Source organism: Rhopilema esculentum, chromosome 15 (assembly GCF_057945365.1).
Source record: "Rhopilema esculentum isolate cy_ngs chromosome 15, ASM5794536v1, whole genome shotgun sequence".
NCBI lineage: Eukaryota > Metazoa > Cnidaria > Scyphozoa > Rhizostomeae > Rhizostomatidae > Rhopilema > Rhopilema esculentum.
Genome location: NC_142829.1, coordinates 1,470,639 through 1,488,659, shown reverse-complemented (window position 1 = coordinate 1,488,659; position 18,021 = coordinate 1,470,639). Strand labels below are relative to the sequence as shown.

The window sequence follows — 18,021 nt, the reverse complement described above, 5'->3', positions numbered from 1 at the left end:
AACAACGTCGACTCATTTGAGCTAAAGAGTGATTGTAAATTGCGTTTGCTTTGGGATCAGGGTCCACAAAGCTATATAAATATAAAGAGCAAACAATTTGAAAAGGACTAACCTTACTGTGTGTGAACATTTTGGGCTCAGCCTGACATATGGCACCAGACACAAGTCCAATGGCTTCTGTGATATTTTTCTTTGTTGCAATTTAAACTGCTTTCATCTGAAACCCAAAAAAACCAATAAATCATCAACATCACTGCTTAAATATGCTAAAGAAACGAAAAAAGGAAATAACAACTAAACTCGCTATAACTTTTTAAAGAAATTGTTATTGGCAATCACATGAATAAGATAATCCTCGACAGATACTTTATATAAAAGCTCCAAAAGGCAAAACAATCATGTTAAGGAAAAGTTGATCTTACACTTAAATTTCTTATACAAACACTAGCTTTGAAGTTTGGTATTAAATTTCTAGTGAAAGTCTTCTTTAAGAATGAAAATATTTTCAGATTAGAGGAATGAAATAAAACCCATTGAAAATATTGAAAACGTGAAAAGGAGATGTTATTAGAGTTTTAAGAAATAATCTCTTAGGATAATGGAAAAACGAGCATTGATCTGCTTAAGGGAAATTAAAAAATATAAAGAGCGGGAAAGCAATGAACGAGAGAAAAAATAGACATGTTGGTTTCAGTTTTCAATGAACAGTGTCAATCTCTTTAGCAAATACCTGCACCAATGCTCCTTCGCGGAGGTCTAAAGGAAGTTGCGTACAAAGGATAGCGTAGACTTTTGCTAACGGACACTTTCTAACAGAGGACAATTTATTGAAGCGGAAAACATTTCAAAGCGCACAACGCATTAAAGCGGACAACACATTAAATCGGAAAACAAATTGAAGTAGACACTTTCAGTCAATGGAGAACAGTTTATCGGACAACGAAAAACAGTTATTTCTAGTTCTTTTTATAAAGCTTTGCTGAAGAGGTCTCCTAACACCGGACACCTCACTATAACGGACACCAACTCGAGTCCTACAGGCGTCCGCTATACGTAGATATGTGGGTCCCTTGGTTGTGTTGAATCAAGACTTGTGTTTGTGACACATAATATTCTTTTTATAACAATTGCAGGGGAAAGAAAGGCAAGCAAAATAAAACAAAAAGATGCTGTTTTAAGAAATTTACGAAGCCCAAAATCTTAAAAATTGGCGTAGAAAATGCTGCCTGACTGTCTAATACACATCTAAAACTCGTTTTTCAGTTTGCACTCCTACCAGCTAACAACATCGTCTAGTAGGCCCAGCAACAAAGCGCATGATATTTCTGTGTAATGCAATGCAGTTTTTTCTCTAGCAAAGGTTCCCTGAAATCCTTTGTCACAAAACTTAGAAGTGAGTTTCAATGATTCCAGGTATTTTAATGACCATAGAGTTTTTTAGTGTGACGTCATAAAAATCTGGTATTAGAACTCTGACCATATAACCTAAAGTGACACCGTGAAATACTTCCGTGAAATCAGCTATGCGAAATCAGCTAAATATATGTTAAAAGTCGGGCGAAATATGGCCAATGGAGATTTGAAGTTGCTAACAGATAACCGTTACAACTTGCATTGCAATTTTTAGCTTGAGGCAAGCGCAGTATAACACTGAAGGACTCGTTGTTGTCACTTATGCAAAAAGAATAGTTTCTTGAGTCGTCTCGGGAATATCTTTTCTGAGTGGAATACTTCACATGAGTATTAGAAAAACAATTTATCCGTCAGAAGCAACTTGCCTCCTTGCCAACGAATCCAAAGAGAGTGTGGGTACCCTAAAAAACTCATTAGGACCCTCAGAACATCGATGCGGAGAGACTTGAAAATGGCGAGATACAGATCAGCCTACGTTTCAAAATTAAAAATTTTTTCAAGTTTAGGCTTCTTCCCGGAATACACCATTGATCATTTTTGTTAGAGATCTTGTGGTTTATGAAAAATCAAAAGATGCAAGAGTCAGCAAAACATTGGATATAATTTTCGAACTTAAAATGGTCTTTCATAGCGGACCAAATTTGCAACATTAAACCAGTGGCAGAAATGTATATCACAAACACTTTGCATTGCGATCCCAGTCATCAATACTTAAACAATTCGTCAAGCAGTAAGCTTCCTTCGATATGGATGCCAACTAGAACGATATGTCAACTTTATGTAGATGATATGGTTCGGGGAAGATGGCATGGCATTGCGAGGTCCAATGCAAGAAAAATTGTCATGTGTAACGCCAGCTTTAAAACTGCAGCGTAATTCTTCAACACAAAAAACATACAAATGTCGAGAAGTTTCAAGTCAAAATAATAGGAAAATATTCTAAAAAAGCAAAAAAACGGGACACAAAAATGGCGAATGGTCGTCCAGCACAAAACGTATGTCGGAAAACGTAACCCAAAGTTTCTTTACAATAATGGATTTACTAAAAACCGATCACTTCCTAAAGGTCTCTGCTACAAGCCAATAGCAAGTACTCAGTTGCCAGTGAATAAAAAATTCACTTGAAAAATTTAGGGGATTGTTCATTCAAAGAAAAACAAGCAAACTTTTCAAGGCTTGTTTTCTTTACTTCACACTCAAGGAAACAATCAACTTCATCGCAAAACATTTTAAATGCGACTTAGCCACAATAATGAGACATTTTTGTAAAACATAAACAATTCAAAAACTGATTCTTGACCATGTATGCAACTGAATAAAAGCACAGATCCCAGGATTAAAATTGATAAAGGTAGAACTTGAAATGCCATTTCTGTTCCAATAAAAGCTAATTGCTATTATAAAGTAGCTCACGAGATAAATTTGCAGAATTTCCAAAATTGCCTTGTTGCAAATTGGATGATCGTGGGATTGTCAATTTATGCTTCTTGAAAGTTTTCCGAAACTAGTATATCAATTTTCAAAGCCGTTAATTTCAAAGAAAATTAACGATTTTCAGAAAGGATTGGCATCCATTTTGAAAACAAAATGCGCTAACAAAGATATTTTTTAAGAAATAAAAATGTTCTAGGTTGTCAAACGAGAGTGAAAAATATACTGTAAATTTGGGTTTAAAGTTCATACTTGGCTATATAATAAAATTTAAGGTTCATTGATATATTAGCTTGTGATGCTTCGAATTCAAGCATTTCAATTTTGGGTTCAATTTTGATCGCGATGTAAAATGAGAGCCCAGATGATTTTCACCTGTCCAAATAGTCTTAATAAATATTAATAGCACAAAAATATTTCAATTTTAATCATTAACTAGTTAAAAGATTATTTTCCCGCATTGAATGAATAATCATTTTAGCGCAAGTAAATAAGGATGCCTAACACAACAAATGGCATCTAAAATAATTCATGAGTATTAAGTGTATTCCTCTAGGATTCACAAATCAAAATCTACATAAAATGAACATTCGACCCCAAATTACGGGAATCAAAAATGTACTTCTGGGTTTCATAATATCATCGAAGAATAATAAGCCATGAATAATATCATCGAAGAGAAGCAGAAAATATTCTATTCTAGTTACAGTTTGGAAATATTATTACAGTTTGATAAATAAAGGCATTTTTCAAATATTTGTTTTTCTTTTTTTTCCATCTAAGGAGCTCTAATCTTGCACAAGGTGCGAAAAAACCTGTTTATTTATTTTACTATTTACACTGGAAGAAAACTGTGAGTAATGTAGGAAGAAAAAGTGCAGAGGTATAATCTAGTAGTTACATAGGAGATTGTGGACAAGGAGATTGTGATTGGCATAATATATTTATATCTCTGTATTTCTATTTAGATGGAAATCAATAAGTTAGCAAACTACTAAAGGCACATAGGCATGGGAGAGATAGGAGCTGGGAGAGGGGGGGGGGCGCTACAACACTTTTTATCAGGCAAAATTTGTAGCATTTCAGGCTCATTTGAGCAGTCCTATCTCAATTTAACAGTAATATGACTCATATGGAGCCCCCCTCAAACAAAAAATGAACTTTGCATCCGCTACACCCATGAAACAAAAATGGAGTTCTGATGTAGCAATCAATCACTACAGAAATACTATATCACGTTGCTAAAGCGATATTTTCAATGTTCTAATCAACACAAACGCATTTACCTTCAACTGATGCATCTCACAGAAATTTCATTATTGCTTTACGAGTCGCAAGGCATTTAAGCTTTGACCTGATGGGAGAAATTTCTTCGGCTCTCAACAACTGTCACAAAAAGCATTTGGTTGTGAGAACCTTGCCAGACAGTATAAAAAGCGTTTGCAAAAGTACTGAGCATCTATAGACACCGGGTTTTTGTCAAAACTCTTGCGCCTTTTTATATCAATTCAATTAGTCCCCATTCAACTTAAATGATAGATTTACGATGTGTATTTCCCTCCTTTAAAAATATTTTTAGGATCAAACACGTAATTTTTTGCATTAGAAACACTTCGGCGTCTGTTTTCTATTTTACCAACACTACCCATCTCTTTCTATTTTTCTCTCGGTCGTCTCTCTACTTATTAACACCCTTTGTTTTAAAAATAATTGCAATGTCTCAAAACACTCCTCCACAGCGACAGATGCAAAACTGTTATGACGTCATATTATGACGTAATTCAGTTCAGGAAATTCTTTAGAAAAACATTTCTAAGGTTTTCTTAAATATCAAGTACCAGATAGCTCCATTTCTAAAAAAATAGATGTGGGTGAAACTGAAATGACTCTGGCAGCCTCCCTTTCTCTTTTCCCTTCTCTTCCTCCTTTCCGCTTTGCTATAGGCTCTCGGGCCCTTCCCTAACATAACCAACTAAGAATACTAAGTCCCATTTGCAATGATACTGACAGGCCAATGCCCTGCACCAGCTTTAAGATTGTCATCAAATCTAGCAGTAGCCAAACCAATGTTTACCTTATTGGGCCAAACGGATCTCGAAACGGATCTGTTTCAGAAGACTGCGGATTTCTTACCAAGATGGCATAAAACAGGAGAGTTTTTATTCTATTATTTATATCAGTTGAACCAGAAATTGCAAAAAAGCTTAAGAGAACTGAGACAGTCTAACCAAACACCAGTGCCTTTGTGCTGGTATATGAGGATCGAAGCTGGTATTCGCAATGCTTAATCCTAACGAAAATGAGATGGCAGCTCTTTAATCTATCTTGAAAAAAGATAGCTATTCTTATACAAGAATCATTTCCATCACATTTTTGGTTGAACCATTTTCCAGCAGTTTCTTGAGGTTGGGGTGGCCAGCACCATGGTTTCTTAAGCTTTTGTCCTTTTAGGGTTCGGTTTCTTATTGACGTTTTCTAATAATATGAAATTTAAGTAAACCTTTAAAATACTCTTAGCATATATGCCGTGAACTAATAGTTCAAAAACTATTTTCACCAGTTTTATCCTTGCATTCTTTGACGATAAACAAAAGTTGCCAAGAGTTTTTCACCAAGATCTCTCCCGTATGTCTGAATGCAGACAAATTAAATAATTGTAACCATACGCTTCAAGAAAGGCCAGACACAACGTTTGGCTGAAACATGTGACCCTTTCTTGCTGGTTGAAAGGAAAGGTAGATCCAAAACCACACCAAGAGACTTACGCTAACAATTTTCATTATTTTCTTTATTCGTTATGGTTAAAAAGAGTCATTTGGCATTTCGGTAACTAAGGTGACGCGAATGCAACAGAAAACCTCCTCTTCTTGAAAACACGCCTCCCGTTGCTACACGCTATTCTCAACAAACTAAACATCAGATAATGGGTTGCATCTTGGAAAAATGGGATTTTCTTTTAGCAGTAAATCGCGAGGCTATGGCGTTTTGATGAATATGATTTGAAGGTGAATTCTTAATGTCAAGGTTACCATCAATTTGCTTTAAGTTTCGTGACTCCTGTCGATTCGCAATATTATTCACTTTGCGAAGATCGGTATATAAATTCCGCTGCCGTTTAAAAATCACGAACGTGTTATGATATGTCTGACAGAGAACTGTAAAATTCATCCTCAGTAAGGGCATAAATACGTAAAAAAAGCGGCCATTAACCCTGTTTTCTCGGTCAATGTATAAGGATTTTATATCACTTTTCTCAAATTTAGTTGAACCAATAAAAATAAACATTACTACGTTTAAAATATACGAATACGTATCAATTTCACAAAATTAGGGGCTTTTCTTCGGGAATTGTCAATTCTTATGTTAAATATAAAATGCAAAATACAATGAAAAAGGATTAAATTATATTAGTTGTCAGGGTTGAGAGGGTTTTGAGGTGTAATCAATACCAGAGAAACGGAAATTGTTATTTTCATTCACTGCATATATCCATCTGACTCCCCTTTATTCTGCACACTCTGTAAATTTTGCAGCATAGCACAGCGACTCTCTACAGGCTTAGCTAAATTTTTAAAATTGACACGAAAAGACTTTTGTAGCATTTAACAGCCTTCAGGGGGGTGGGGGGGGGGGGCTCGAGAGCACTTCACCTCTCTTTATGGACTGACACAACTTATCATAGTTGCTATCTTTCACCATAGTTGATGCTTTCACCTTGACAAGATTTTTTAAAGGAAACACTATTTCTCAAATCAAGGGATCTGAATAAGTTATCGGTAGCAAAAAAGTTTATGAACGAAGCTAATTGCAAATATATATATGAATAAAAGTAAATTTCTGACTTCTAAGAAGAGCCACTATTTGTTAATTTAGAATTGGTTTAATTGTTTGACTTTAAATCATATATTGATTTGTAACCAGCAACGTACAATTACCAAATAAAAAGAGTGAATATAAGGATATAAACGATTGATTGGCGATCAAAACGAAATTTATTCGTACGTAAAACCTTAAATGAGCGTGAGCGTAAAGTAATATTAGAAAAAGTGATCGCAACAAAGGCTGGGGGAATTTAGTATAGAGTGTAAAAGGGGAAGCAAGTTTGCAAAAATTTTCTGAATTTATAGCGGTAGATATTGGAGATTCGGGTAGCCCTTCGATTCTCCATGGAATAGACTAAGCCCTGTGTTGCCAACAACTGAGTAACTCCACTTTGCCCGGAAAAATGGAATGGGAAATTCTCACGTGGTCTGCCTATGGGGTGTGCATGGCAACCAACGACAACTGAAAGAGAATGCGGGTTGCTTGGAAGAGTTCAGGGCCCTTGGCAAAACCTTGATACGAACACTACTTAATAATCATTAAGAAAAGTTCAGATATTTCAAAGCGTGACAGTGAAATCGTTGGAAACCGTTGCAAGAGAACAATGACTTACAACAGGGGGTGTCAGCGTATTTTTTCGTTTTTTTGCATGATCCAGTATATCGCTGAATACACTTATCGGTGATTCAAAGTGTACTTGCAGCAACCCTGAGACTCCGATACGACTCAAAGACAACACGTGTGGAACTCAACAAATAAATAAGACACTTTTAGTTAAGTCAGCATTCAGTGTTACATGTTAATCACCCAAATACATTTATTAACGGTATTGGAAGTAGAACTTCGCTAATAGATAACCACAGTCTGGCAGTGCCTAGACATTCAGATAACGCCTGTGGCATCATGTCTAGGCACTGTCAGATATACAAAACTCGAAAACGATCTTGTGTTTGATTTTTTACTTCAAATACACCACGGTTTAATATTCTGTTGCTTACATATGATAGGTAGGTATCTAGCAATCATGATGTGAATGACCCCAGCTATGCTTGAGATGTGACAGACAGGTTTGGATTAGTAAAAACAACGCCGTTACTTGTATGCAGTAGTTCAAAATATACAACGTCACCATGGTTGAAAATTTACGTATGTTTTCAAAAAAGCAATCAACCGGTATCTAGGGTGAGTCACAAATAGCTGTCGCAATAGAACCAGTTTTTATCTGTTCAACCAACAAGCTTAACACTATTATCTCATAATGACAAACAAGGATGAATAAATGAAAAACCTCAAAATGACCAGGAAAAACTTTGGTAACAATGGACTTGTTTTTGAGAATAAGCATGCAAAATTTTACAAAAACACCTCCTATGTTTCAGTTACACCTGAGGGCGACTCAAGCATTCCATATTTAAAAGAAACTTTGCTTCACAATAATACCTACTCTGCTTGTTGGTTTTGTTGCTGGATGATTCTTAAGGTCTCTTGAATACCAAGTGCAGAATACATAGAGTAGTACATATCCCTGATAAAAAAATGCAATGTAAGATTGACATGAAAACGCAAGTAGTTCTTTTTCTACTATCAATGTCAATGGAACATTGAAAATAGCTGCCTTAATGTCGAAAGAATTACTGCAATCCTATCTGATAAAGATTGAGCTTCAAGCGGTTTCTTGATTTTTTGGTCGTCATGTTAGGGTTCGGTGGAACAAAATTTCTAGTGGAACAAAAGGCGTGTTTATCTACTAATGACGTACAATTTAGTTCATTTTTTGGATGCAAAGGAAGAAGTGCCTTTCTAGAAAGTGGTATGGTCTTTGCACAAGACCTTTTTCTGCTCGGTTAAACACGGGATAGATTTTCAAAACCTAGTTCGGGAGTAGGGTTTGGGCGTTTGAAAATGAACTGATAATGAACGCTCCTTGAACCAGCTCTAATGTTATGGGTACAAACATGCATAGAAATAAGCACATGCTTAGGCTAAAACGGGGCTTCAGATCAAAGACCGAGATACAGAGGAGGGGCCGGGGGCTTGGCCACCCCAAAAAATATAGTGGCATGAATAAAATGCTTTTATATGGTAGAAATGGCTAGTTGCATTCATTTATCAGGGCTACTCCCCCACACAAACAAAAGTTGTGTCTCGGTCTTTGCTTTAGACAGCCAAGTTTAGGCTACATGTAGAGGCTTTGGCATCAAAATTTCAAAAAATTAAAAAAACAGCACTTGGATCCTAAACGAGTTTAGAAAGTTTAAACCTAAAACCACTGCGCGAGCGAGTTTTAAATTAATTTGCCTACGAAGCTAGCCTTTTATTCATCATTAACTTTTCTCTTGGCTCCACTTTTTTTGGGAATACCCGCGTTTCTTTGAGTGAGGTTTACTCGCGTGCTGAGGCGTCCTGTGCCCCCTTCTCCTAGGTTGACTTTTACTTTCACAGTGCCTTTTTGCAAGATCTTATTGGTACCATGACCATGATAAGTGCCCTTCAACAATTCGTGCCCCAAATTATAAATGCTTACGTCATTATAAATTATAAGCCCAAATTACAATTTCGTCACGGTTCTCCTTTGCTTATACTCGCGTGGAGAGTACATGTATGTATTTTTATGATTTCACCAATGTATTTTTTTCACAAAGAAATTTTATGAGGAAAATGAAATATGACATCTAAAAAGAGAAGATCCAAAAGAAAACTCCCAAAAGAAAAGGCATTACGGAGTATCACAAGCATGGTGGCAGCATCAAGAATATATCAAAACATTGTATCACTAACCAAACAGACATGAAATTCGGAATAAACAAAACGAAAAAATGAAATTGAAACATGTCAACTGATGGAAAAAAGCGAATTTCAATGCCAAAAATTTTGAAACATTTTTGGTATTTCAAATTTTTTTTAATATTTCATTGCAAACAGTCTCAAGGATTACAAAAAGGGCAAGGGGTGTTATCGAATATTTTTGACACTACAAGGGCGTTTATATAAATGGGTAGCTCAAAGAAATGAGCGGATTTTTGCAACTGTTGCCTTAGTAGTTAACTTTATGGCCTATTCTAATTGGGTGTTTAATATTAGATTTTGCACAATAAACTGTGAATGAAAGAACGAATGCGATTCGACGAGAAAACTTTTACCTAAAATACAATTTGGAATGAAAAAGTTCGTGACGCAGAAGAAATGAACAACAAAAAGTATTGCTTAGAATTAAGGTGAAATTTATTGAGACATAGATCATTCTATCAATTGATGAATGCAATTTTAATGCGTAAACAAATGTGTCACACTCTTTTTTTTATAAGAACCAGTAAATTTAAGTTCAGGCTGACTGTTCTTAATTTGTTTTTAAATTAAGAGGGTGTAAGCAGTGCTATTGGTAGCTTTTTCGCTCTAAGGAGGTGCTCAGGCCTCATTTGCCAACAAAGTGAGTGAGACAGCCTTAATTTGCTGACAAATTTGAATATTCACCGAAAAAAACACCCACACATCGCTAAAAATCCTCGATTTTGAGAAAAAACTTTGTACAAAATTGCATTTTGCAGAAGCTCAGCCTCAGCTTGTTCTTAATTTAGTTCTTAACTTTTGACCAGTTTTGAGGCTCGTGTTCTTAAAAAATTGTTCTTATAACAAAAAGAGTGTAATGAATGGACATTGCAAGAAAAACATCTCCACCTCATTTTAACGGATGGATGTCTGAGTGTAATACGAACCAACAGAACATGAAACTCTTTTAAATTCGTGAAAAGTTTGCTATCATTACTCCGGTTGATTAATACGAGAATAACCTGTGCAAATAAATCGTATATGGGCAATCGGATGTATTTATTAAGCGCGTTACTCACAACCTCCCGTCTCATTGTGAATAGAATACAGGTGGCAAACAGTATAATAATCGCTGAAAGCCGAGAGTTACGGTCAGATTCACTCACGTCAATCCGCAGGGCAGGACCAACAGAGCTATGTTTAATACGAGCCTTTACGTCACTGGATTGCGTAAATAATTCGTCGTCTTTTTCTACGCGATCTGTAGAAGCCAGTGTTCAGTGTTAAAAGCATACTGTTTTTCATATGTGCAGACGTTGCCAGTTGAAACACATGTGCGTTGAGATAAGTTGGAATCAGTTTTGTGTAGTCTGTGGCGTTCGAAACTTTTGGAAACAATAAAGCTTTTTGAATGGCAACAGTAGCAGGGAGCAGAGTATTGGTTCATAACAATGGAATCTATGGATAATTAAATCTAGAGATTATAATTTATTGGACGGATTTCTAAGAGTTTTCTTTCACTTTCATTGAAGCTGATTGAGTGCATCAAGTACTTGCTCCTTTTGTGGGAAAAGAACAGAACGCAAAATCGTTGCTTGAGCGAAGGTTTGTATACTGTCAATCGAAGGGACAGTGTAAAACAATAATCAATATCTTGTTCCTAGCCGATTGGAAATTCTGGAAAAACCAGTTTTAGCGAAGGAATAGCTTGGCTTGCTTTAAAACACAAAAAGGAGATTTAGCCCACAAGTTGGAAACAAGCAATTAAGTGGTTAGATTCAGAGAAGAGAGCTGATATAACAGAATTTTTTGACAAGTGCAAGGTAAAAAGGAGTCGCGAGGTGTATAGTAGACTCGAGGCTCTTATTTAGCAAGTTTATTGTTGAAACAAAGAAAACGATGTCTTTTCACATGGCCAACCAAGGACAGATACATCCTTTGCAGAGGCAGTTTGTCCATTTCTACCCGTATACGCAGGCGGCTTACCCCCAAACTCGTCCTCAGGCCTTCAGGGTCACAAATTCTTGGAACTGTATTGTGGAAAAGCAACAAGTGGCAAGCGAATGCATCCTTGGGAACAATGACACCGATTTTCTTGATGATCGAATACTCGTTTTGTTAGCAATCGAACTTGGAGCAACGAGCAAGAAAGATTTGCCTGACCTTAGGATAATAATTAAAGATCTGGTGTGACGAGGCATCTGGTGTGACGAGGCATCTGATCTGCTTGCAATAACCTGCAAACTCATACCTATTGCAGAGGTGAAGCAAACCTTGCATTCGTGCATGACCAACGTCCCTCTTTATGATGTTATTTCACCAGTGAAAAATTCTTCATCGAGCATCAAAAATCCTACCGTGGGACAAATGTTGCTACTTTGTATGGTGTTAACGAAAGGCAAAGCTTACGACTGGGGTTAATAACTAATTGTATTTATCGATTAGTATTTAAGTATGCTCTTAGTTGTATGGAAAGCTCCGTCTACTTAGTAAAGTAGAATGGATGGAGAAATACGTGGCATTTGAGGGTCTGTTCGTTTCTTTTTCCATCACAACATCACATAAACTTTGGCGATCTCGTGATTACATTGGCTTAGCAGCTATGTGTAAAAAAAGATTTTTTAACACAGCCATCCAGCAAGCTTCAGAATAATTTTTGATTCCACATCAATAAGTTCCTTCCTCGATTTTACTGGAGATCAAAATCGTTTCTAAGAACTATTATCATTTTTTCAGCCAAGTCCAGGAAATATGAACGCCAATGGGGTATTTGCACCTGACATCCAAAACCGTTTTGGACCGATCTTTTAGATCGTTTGTTGATAAATATTTATTATATAAATGCAGATGTGTACATTGTGTATAATACAGAAATGATAGCTCCATTTAGGACGTCCCTGTACTCTCACCTTTGTTGTGTAACTTTATTATGTTTGTTTAGCTGTCCAATATTTTATTCTCGTAACCTACCACATTATCATTGACGTAAAATATGAAAGTCGAAATAATTAGAGCATCGATCCAGTTATGGTATAACCATTTTATGATTTAAATATTGTATTATTTTGGTATAATCATTCAATGCTTGTAATTTTGTATTTAACACAAATGAATTATCTCTTATTTCTCTATTCCGAGTGTTCTATATGTATCTGAAGAGGAAAACAAAATAAATTGCTATGTTTGCTATATTTCCTTTTCCATGATCCTCCCCCTCCCTCCCCCATGCCCCAGTTTATCAAAAAAGCTAATAATCCAGTTTTGTAGTTAGCTAAAGAATACTCCGTCGGGTCAATCCCATAAGAAAGTTCCGCCTGCTATGCAAAATAATGTTCAGGTCAGAACTCCTAAATTCCACTCAAAAAATGCGCGACCTAGTAAACTGCTTATAGAACATCGTTTGAATTTTAAGCGTAAGCTCAAGTCACGTATTTAATGAGCATGGTTCGAGCCACGTGAACGAAACCTGTTTGAGGCTGTAAACAGAAGGACAGAATTAGGCCAACTTTGGTGTAACAGATGAAAAATTAATGAGCAAAGTACAAAATTTCACGCAAGGTGGGCAAACAAGCGAATTTCTCCTTCCTTTGCATCACCCGTTGCAAAGCAACAAGATATTTTCATTCAAATTTTGCTGTATAAATACAGAGATTGTGCAATGTCATTTCTTAACATGATTGCTTCAGAAACCGTTAAAGCCAAAATCTTAGTCATGCACCCAATTCATTGAGAAACAGAACTTTTTCAATGACACTATCAATTATGGTGGTTGAAACACCTTAGTACGCACAAGTTTGAACCTTGTAATTGCTTTAAGATATGACATAGGAAGAAAAAAACTATTCGACAAGCTTAAGGCAAAACCTGTCACAGGGTTAAAAACAGCAGGAAAAAGGTAGGTTTCCCCAAGCCGAAAAGGGAGGTCAGGGGGCAGACTGCCCAAAGGCCCCGAGCTGAGAGAGGCCTAAATTTTATATCAAAGTGCCCAACAATAACAAGAACAATGACAATCACACTTGTCATAACGGGCGCCATCTTTCTTTTTCCCCTGGCCCCAGAAAAGCTCTCGGCATTCCAAGGCTTCCCGTGTGTTGTCAGCAAAGTAAGGGGCTGCGTAACGGCATTTACTCATAAAGTATACATAAGGGTAGTTAAGATTTTGATATTGGGGAGGGGGGGGATAAATTTTATCATAACGCATTACGATCTTAAAAATAATGCACAGGAATAATTTCCAAACATGTAGAAACCAACGCAGTCACGGGAGAGAGGGTTAAGAGGCAACATGCGCTCATTTTCGAACTCAGTACATCTGCACTGTATACACTAAGAATATTCATTCCTTGATCTGCAAAATTTTCCTTTGGGGACCCCCTAGAATATTTAGGGACAGGCCCCTTGCTCTCTCTACTACCGCCCTGGTATAAAACTCAAGGTTAGTAAACAAGGATTGCTTCAGATCGTAAATGATTGTACCCTAGCACGTCGTGAAACGGCAAAACAACAAATCATTGCAACTTAAAATTTCAACTGACGCTTAAACGCATCAGAAAGGTATTGATAGATAATTTCGAATGCTAAACGCTTCTTCATTGATTCGCCAATCTTAAATGGAGAAATAAGCTGCTTAGTGCTATTCCCGAAAGCTTCTTTTCAGTGAAATACTGTTAAAGTTGTCGGTACCTATCTTCGGAAGGATCCAATGTTACAGCAGCGAATCTGGCTTTTTTAGCATTAACTTCAAGGCGCTTGAAAAAAACATTACTGCTCCTAGGTTGAAGGGTTGAAACGTGTATCGGATTCAAAATCACACATCACGCTACCGTGCGTGCTTTACAAATGTGTTCGAATTACATCTTTCAGCTTGTGACGAAAGCAGCTTAGTTAAAGAAAGTAGCGTTGGGCACGCGAGACATATACGTGGCCAATCGCACAGAAGGATGACCCGTTGCTTTATCAATGGGGTTCATTAAATATATCTACCAGCAACTACACGGAGTAACCATGCAAAATACAGAAAACTTTGCAAACAGTATTATCATAAAAAACTAGCAATATCTCTAGGAGTTAGGCAATGCATAGCTTACACTTAAAGCTAACAGTGAAAAACAGCCCAAAGAAAAAGAAAAAAGGGCCTAAATTTCACTTTTAAATAGAGGCTTTCGATTTGCAGGCTCTTGTGCAACCGGCATGCTTTGCGAATATATTTTCAAAACCGGACTAATACTTAGTAAATTGAACAGCAACTGCGAAGCATCTTGATTGCGCCTTTAAGCGGCTTCAACTTACACAATGATGGTGATGATTGTATTGATTTGTGATTAATGATGACTGATATTGACGATGATGATCGATGCAGGTGATTATGATTGATGATCACTTGTGATTTTAATGCCTGATGATGATTCATGAAGTTCATGCTTAGTATGATTATTATAGTACTAAAAAGACGATAGAAATTTCGTTTGATGCAACAATACTTCGAATTACTTTCCATCGACCAAACAAAGTTCAACGTGGAAATTTGGATTGAAGAATATCTTGATAATCTCAGGCTACTCTAGGTTCATATCCAAGGGGTTCATATGACCTCCTTGAATAAAGAAAAAGGAATCACAGGGGTTCTATTTTATGATAATTTCTATTTTTAAATTTGCCACAAAATGAAATAACTGAATTATAAAACTTGAACTCAAACTGCCTTTTCAGATTACGCGAACGTTCTTTCGTTACATGTCAGCGAAAAATTGTAATTGTCCTTGTTTGCTATGACCATCAGAACTAGTTATGCTTTGATAAGCATGTCTCATTTTATACATATCAAGACAAAGATGATCGGAACTAACTGAAATAATTTTCACGATAAAGTTGTTCACCTTATCTATTCTATTCTTCTACAGTTTGAGCCAGGGTTCGTGGTCAATTCATTTTGCCGATCAAGATGGTTGCCAAGGTGATGGCACAAGTTAAAAACAGATTTTCTATTATGATTTAACAGCGTGATTGACTTCGTGTTTTGTATTTTTCATAAAAAAACGAAGGATAAAACACGTTGGATTTCCTATCATTCATTTTCGTCAGATATCAAGCGGTGCAATATTAAGATTGATGGAGGATATTGTTTATGTATATGTGCAATCTGACTTAATCGAGTTGACATCAGTGTGATGAGGTAGCGCAAAGATTTCCGTTGGATTGAGAGGAATTACCAGTGACTACGAAGGAGATTACACAATGGGAGGCGTCTTACAAAAAAGGTTTGCCTGTAATCCGGGTTAGGTGTCATGAAACCAGAATTTGCATTGTTATATATACAAAAGGTCTACTGTTCATAAACGCTACGAAGAATAATCCTTGCTAGGCAGTGGCGCACCCAAAAACTAAGCTTTAGGAGAGGCATCACATAAGTGCGAGGGAGTGAATAGAAGTGAAGCCTACAACAATATCTTTTGCTGCAACACTCTTTTTTATCGATTGCTTACTTTTTAGTTTTATTTTAATGGTATTCCAAGGTTTCTTTTAAAGTGCATGAATTTAGCCTTAAATGTTTAGAATCTTGAATTTATTTTTGAATTTAGCAGTGAAGGTGAGAAAAAGGCATCTCGTTAAATATGCAGCATTTTACATTATATTTTAATCAGTCAATCAAATAGGATTTAAAAATATTAAAGCAACTATTTGAATAATCATTAATACAAAAAGTTAGCTCGCATTTGATTTATCGAAATCCAATTATTTAAGTTAAAATTTTAAGTAAAAAGCGAGTTAGCAAAACATACAACATCCATTTGTACGTTTTCAAAAGAATGGGTCATACGAAAGAACTATTGAGTCTACAGGGAAACGTTGTGTTTACAAACTATTCAAAGATTCATTGTTGTCGTGTAGGTGGCATATTAAAACACCCATAAACAATCTGCCTGTTCATTTGAAAATGTATTCACACACACAGGATCTAGGTTAAATCGCTCTGATTGCCCTTAAATCTATTACAACTTTAAAAGTGCCAAATTTAACAGCCAATACAATATATAAAATCTTTATCTTAAACTGAAAATTTTAAACAGAAGACTGAATATTAGACTTAATCTTTTTTAAACTTGCGATCAGAAAAGGAGAAAAGACTCCCTGGTATTTGCTTTGAAACGTTAAATCCAATATCTAGAAACCAGTTGAACAAATTTAATCCATATTCTCATAAATTCTTTTATAGTTCATAATTCGTAAATCATAAAACTGAATATTTAAAGCGATGCAGGCAAACTGCCTCGAGCAAGCCTAACCAAAACACTTAATGTGATCTTTAATACAATTAAAGTAATATTTATCAGCAAAAGCCATGGAGAAAAATCTAGGGTCTACGTACGAGAACACGCGAGAAGAACGCGGGAAGTATTCGAATGATGGCTGTTCTGAAAATTTGGGACGGTTAATCTGCTCTCATGGAAAACGACCAATTAGAAATCTACAGTTCTTCTATCAGAACATATTAGAGTCTATCAGAACATATTGTAGTTTATTTATTCTTTCTTTTGTAAATCAAGAATCATACCTTTAAGTTCACTAAGCTGATCTTCCATTCTATCAAACTTGTCAAACTGCTCACCAATTTTGACAATCTTCTTTTCCATAGATACACTTTTCGATTCAAGTTCTATCGTCTGAAGCTTTAGCTCCTCCAAAATGGTCTGCAAAAAAGCAATGTCAACATTGTAATGGTAAAAGAGACTTTAAAGAAAGAAAAATAAAAGGAGAAGAAAATAAAAACGGATGAAGAAAAAAGGAATGGAAGACGAAAAGGAAGGAGAAGAATACGGAAGACAAATGAAAATATGGAAAAGAAAAATAAAAGAAGAATTTAAAAAAAAGAATGACAAAAGCAAAAGGATGGTTGCAAGGAAGAAAAAAGTATTTTTAAAATCAAAGAAGAGAAAATAAAAAAGGGAGACAAAAAAAGGGTAGAACGGAGGCATTGGAAATATTGAAATGGAAAGAAGGAATACAAACAGTACAAGCAAGAGTGACAAAGAGGGGACAATGAAAGTTAGATTGGCCTGTAATTCATCTGAGTCAGCGGTCTCAGTCCTTGAAGTGCTCACACGAGAGTGGGCGAAATGAAACTCAGGTGGACCAGAATTCGTTTGGTTGTTCAGATCGATTTGAAATTGCAGATCGACTTGAAATCCAAGCAGAAATAAAACTCGTGAAAAAATAAATTGCGCTCTAGGATACAAAGTGGAATAGCACGAGATTTTTCTTCATTCTAATAACGATCCTGATGAAGATTCTTTACTTCAGGTAACAGTTGATGAAGCAAAATTAAATGAAGTTCTAAAAGCCCGGAATCTCACAACCCAAACAGAGTTCAATACCTAATTCAAAATCAAAATTTTTCGCGAAATATTTGGCGCCATATTTGTTTTGATTTGAATTCGCAATAAATGCCCATGTGCAACAACGTGGGGCTTTTTGAAGCCGGTTTGAAAATATTCATGTGACCGGGATTCAAATTAGCACTAACCATCAAATTTCAAGCCGATCTGGGTTTCAGACCGGCCTGAAGTTGTTCATGTGAGATGATCATGTGAG

General features: G+C 36.1%; 1 protein-coding gene across 5 annotated transcripts in view; it reads right to left on the bottom strand.

Moving 5' to 3' along the window:
* Nucleotides 1-18,021, bottom strand: part of LOC135685311 (transient receptor potential cation channel subfamily A member 1 homolog) — a 39,313-nt gene that overhangs the window by 306 nt on the left and 20,986 nt on the right. For 2 of the 5 annotated variants that reach the window (XM_065201214.2, XM_065201213.2), the window contains 2 exons: nt 16,985-17,120; nt 113-217 (listed from right to left, as the gene is read on the bottom strand). In XM_065201214.2, coding sequence (XP_065057286.1) covers nt 138-217; nt 16,985-17,120 — 216 coding nt within the window. In that variant the 3' untranslated portion in view covers nt 113-137. Of the gene's footprint in view, nt 1-112; nt 218-6,480; nt 8,192-10,744; nt 17,121-18,021 lie in introns of those variants that run through there. The other 3 variants (XM_089112715.1, XM_065201215.2, XM_089112716.1) reach the window with 3 other exon arrangements.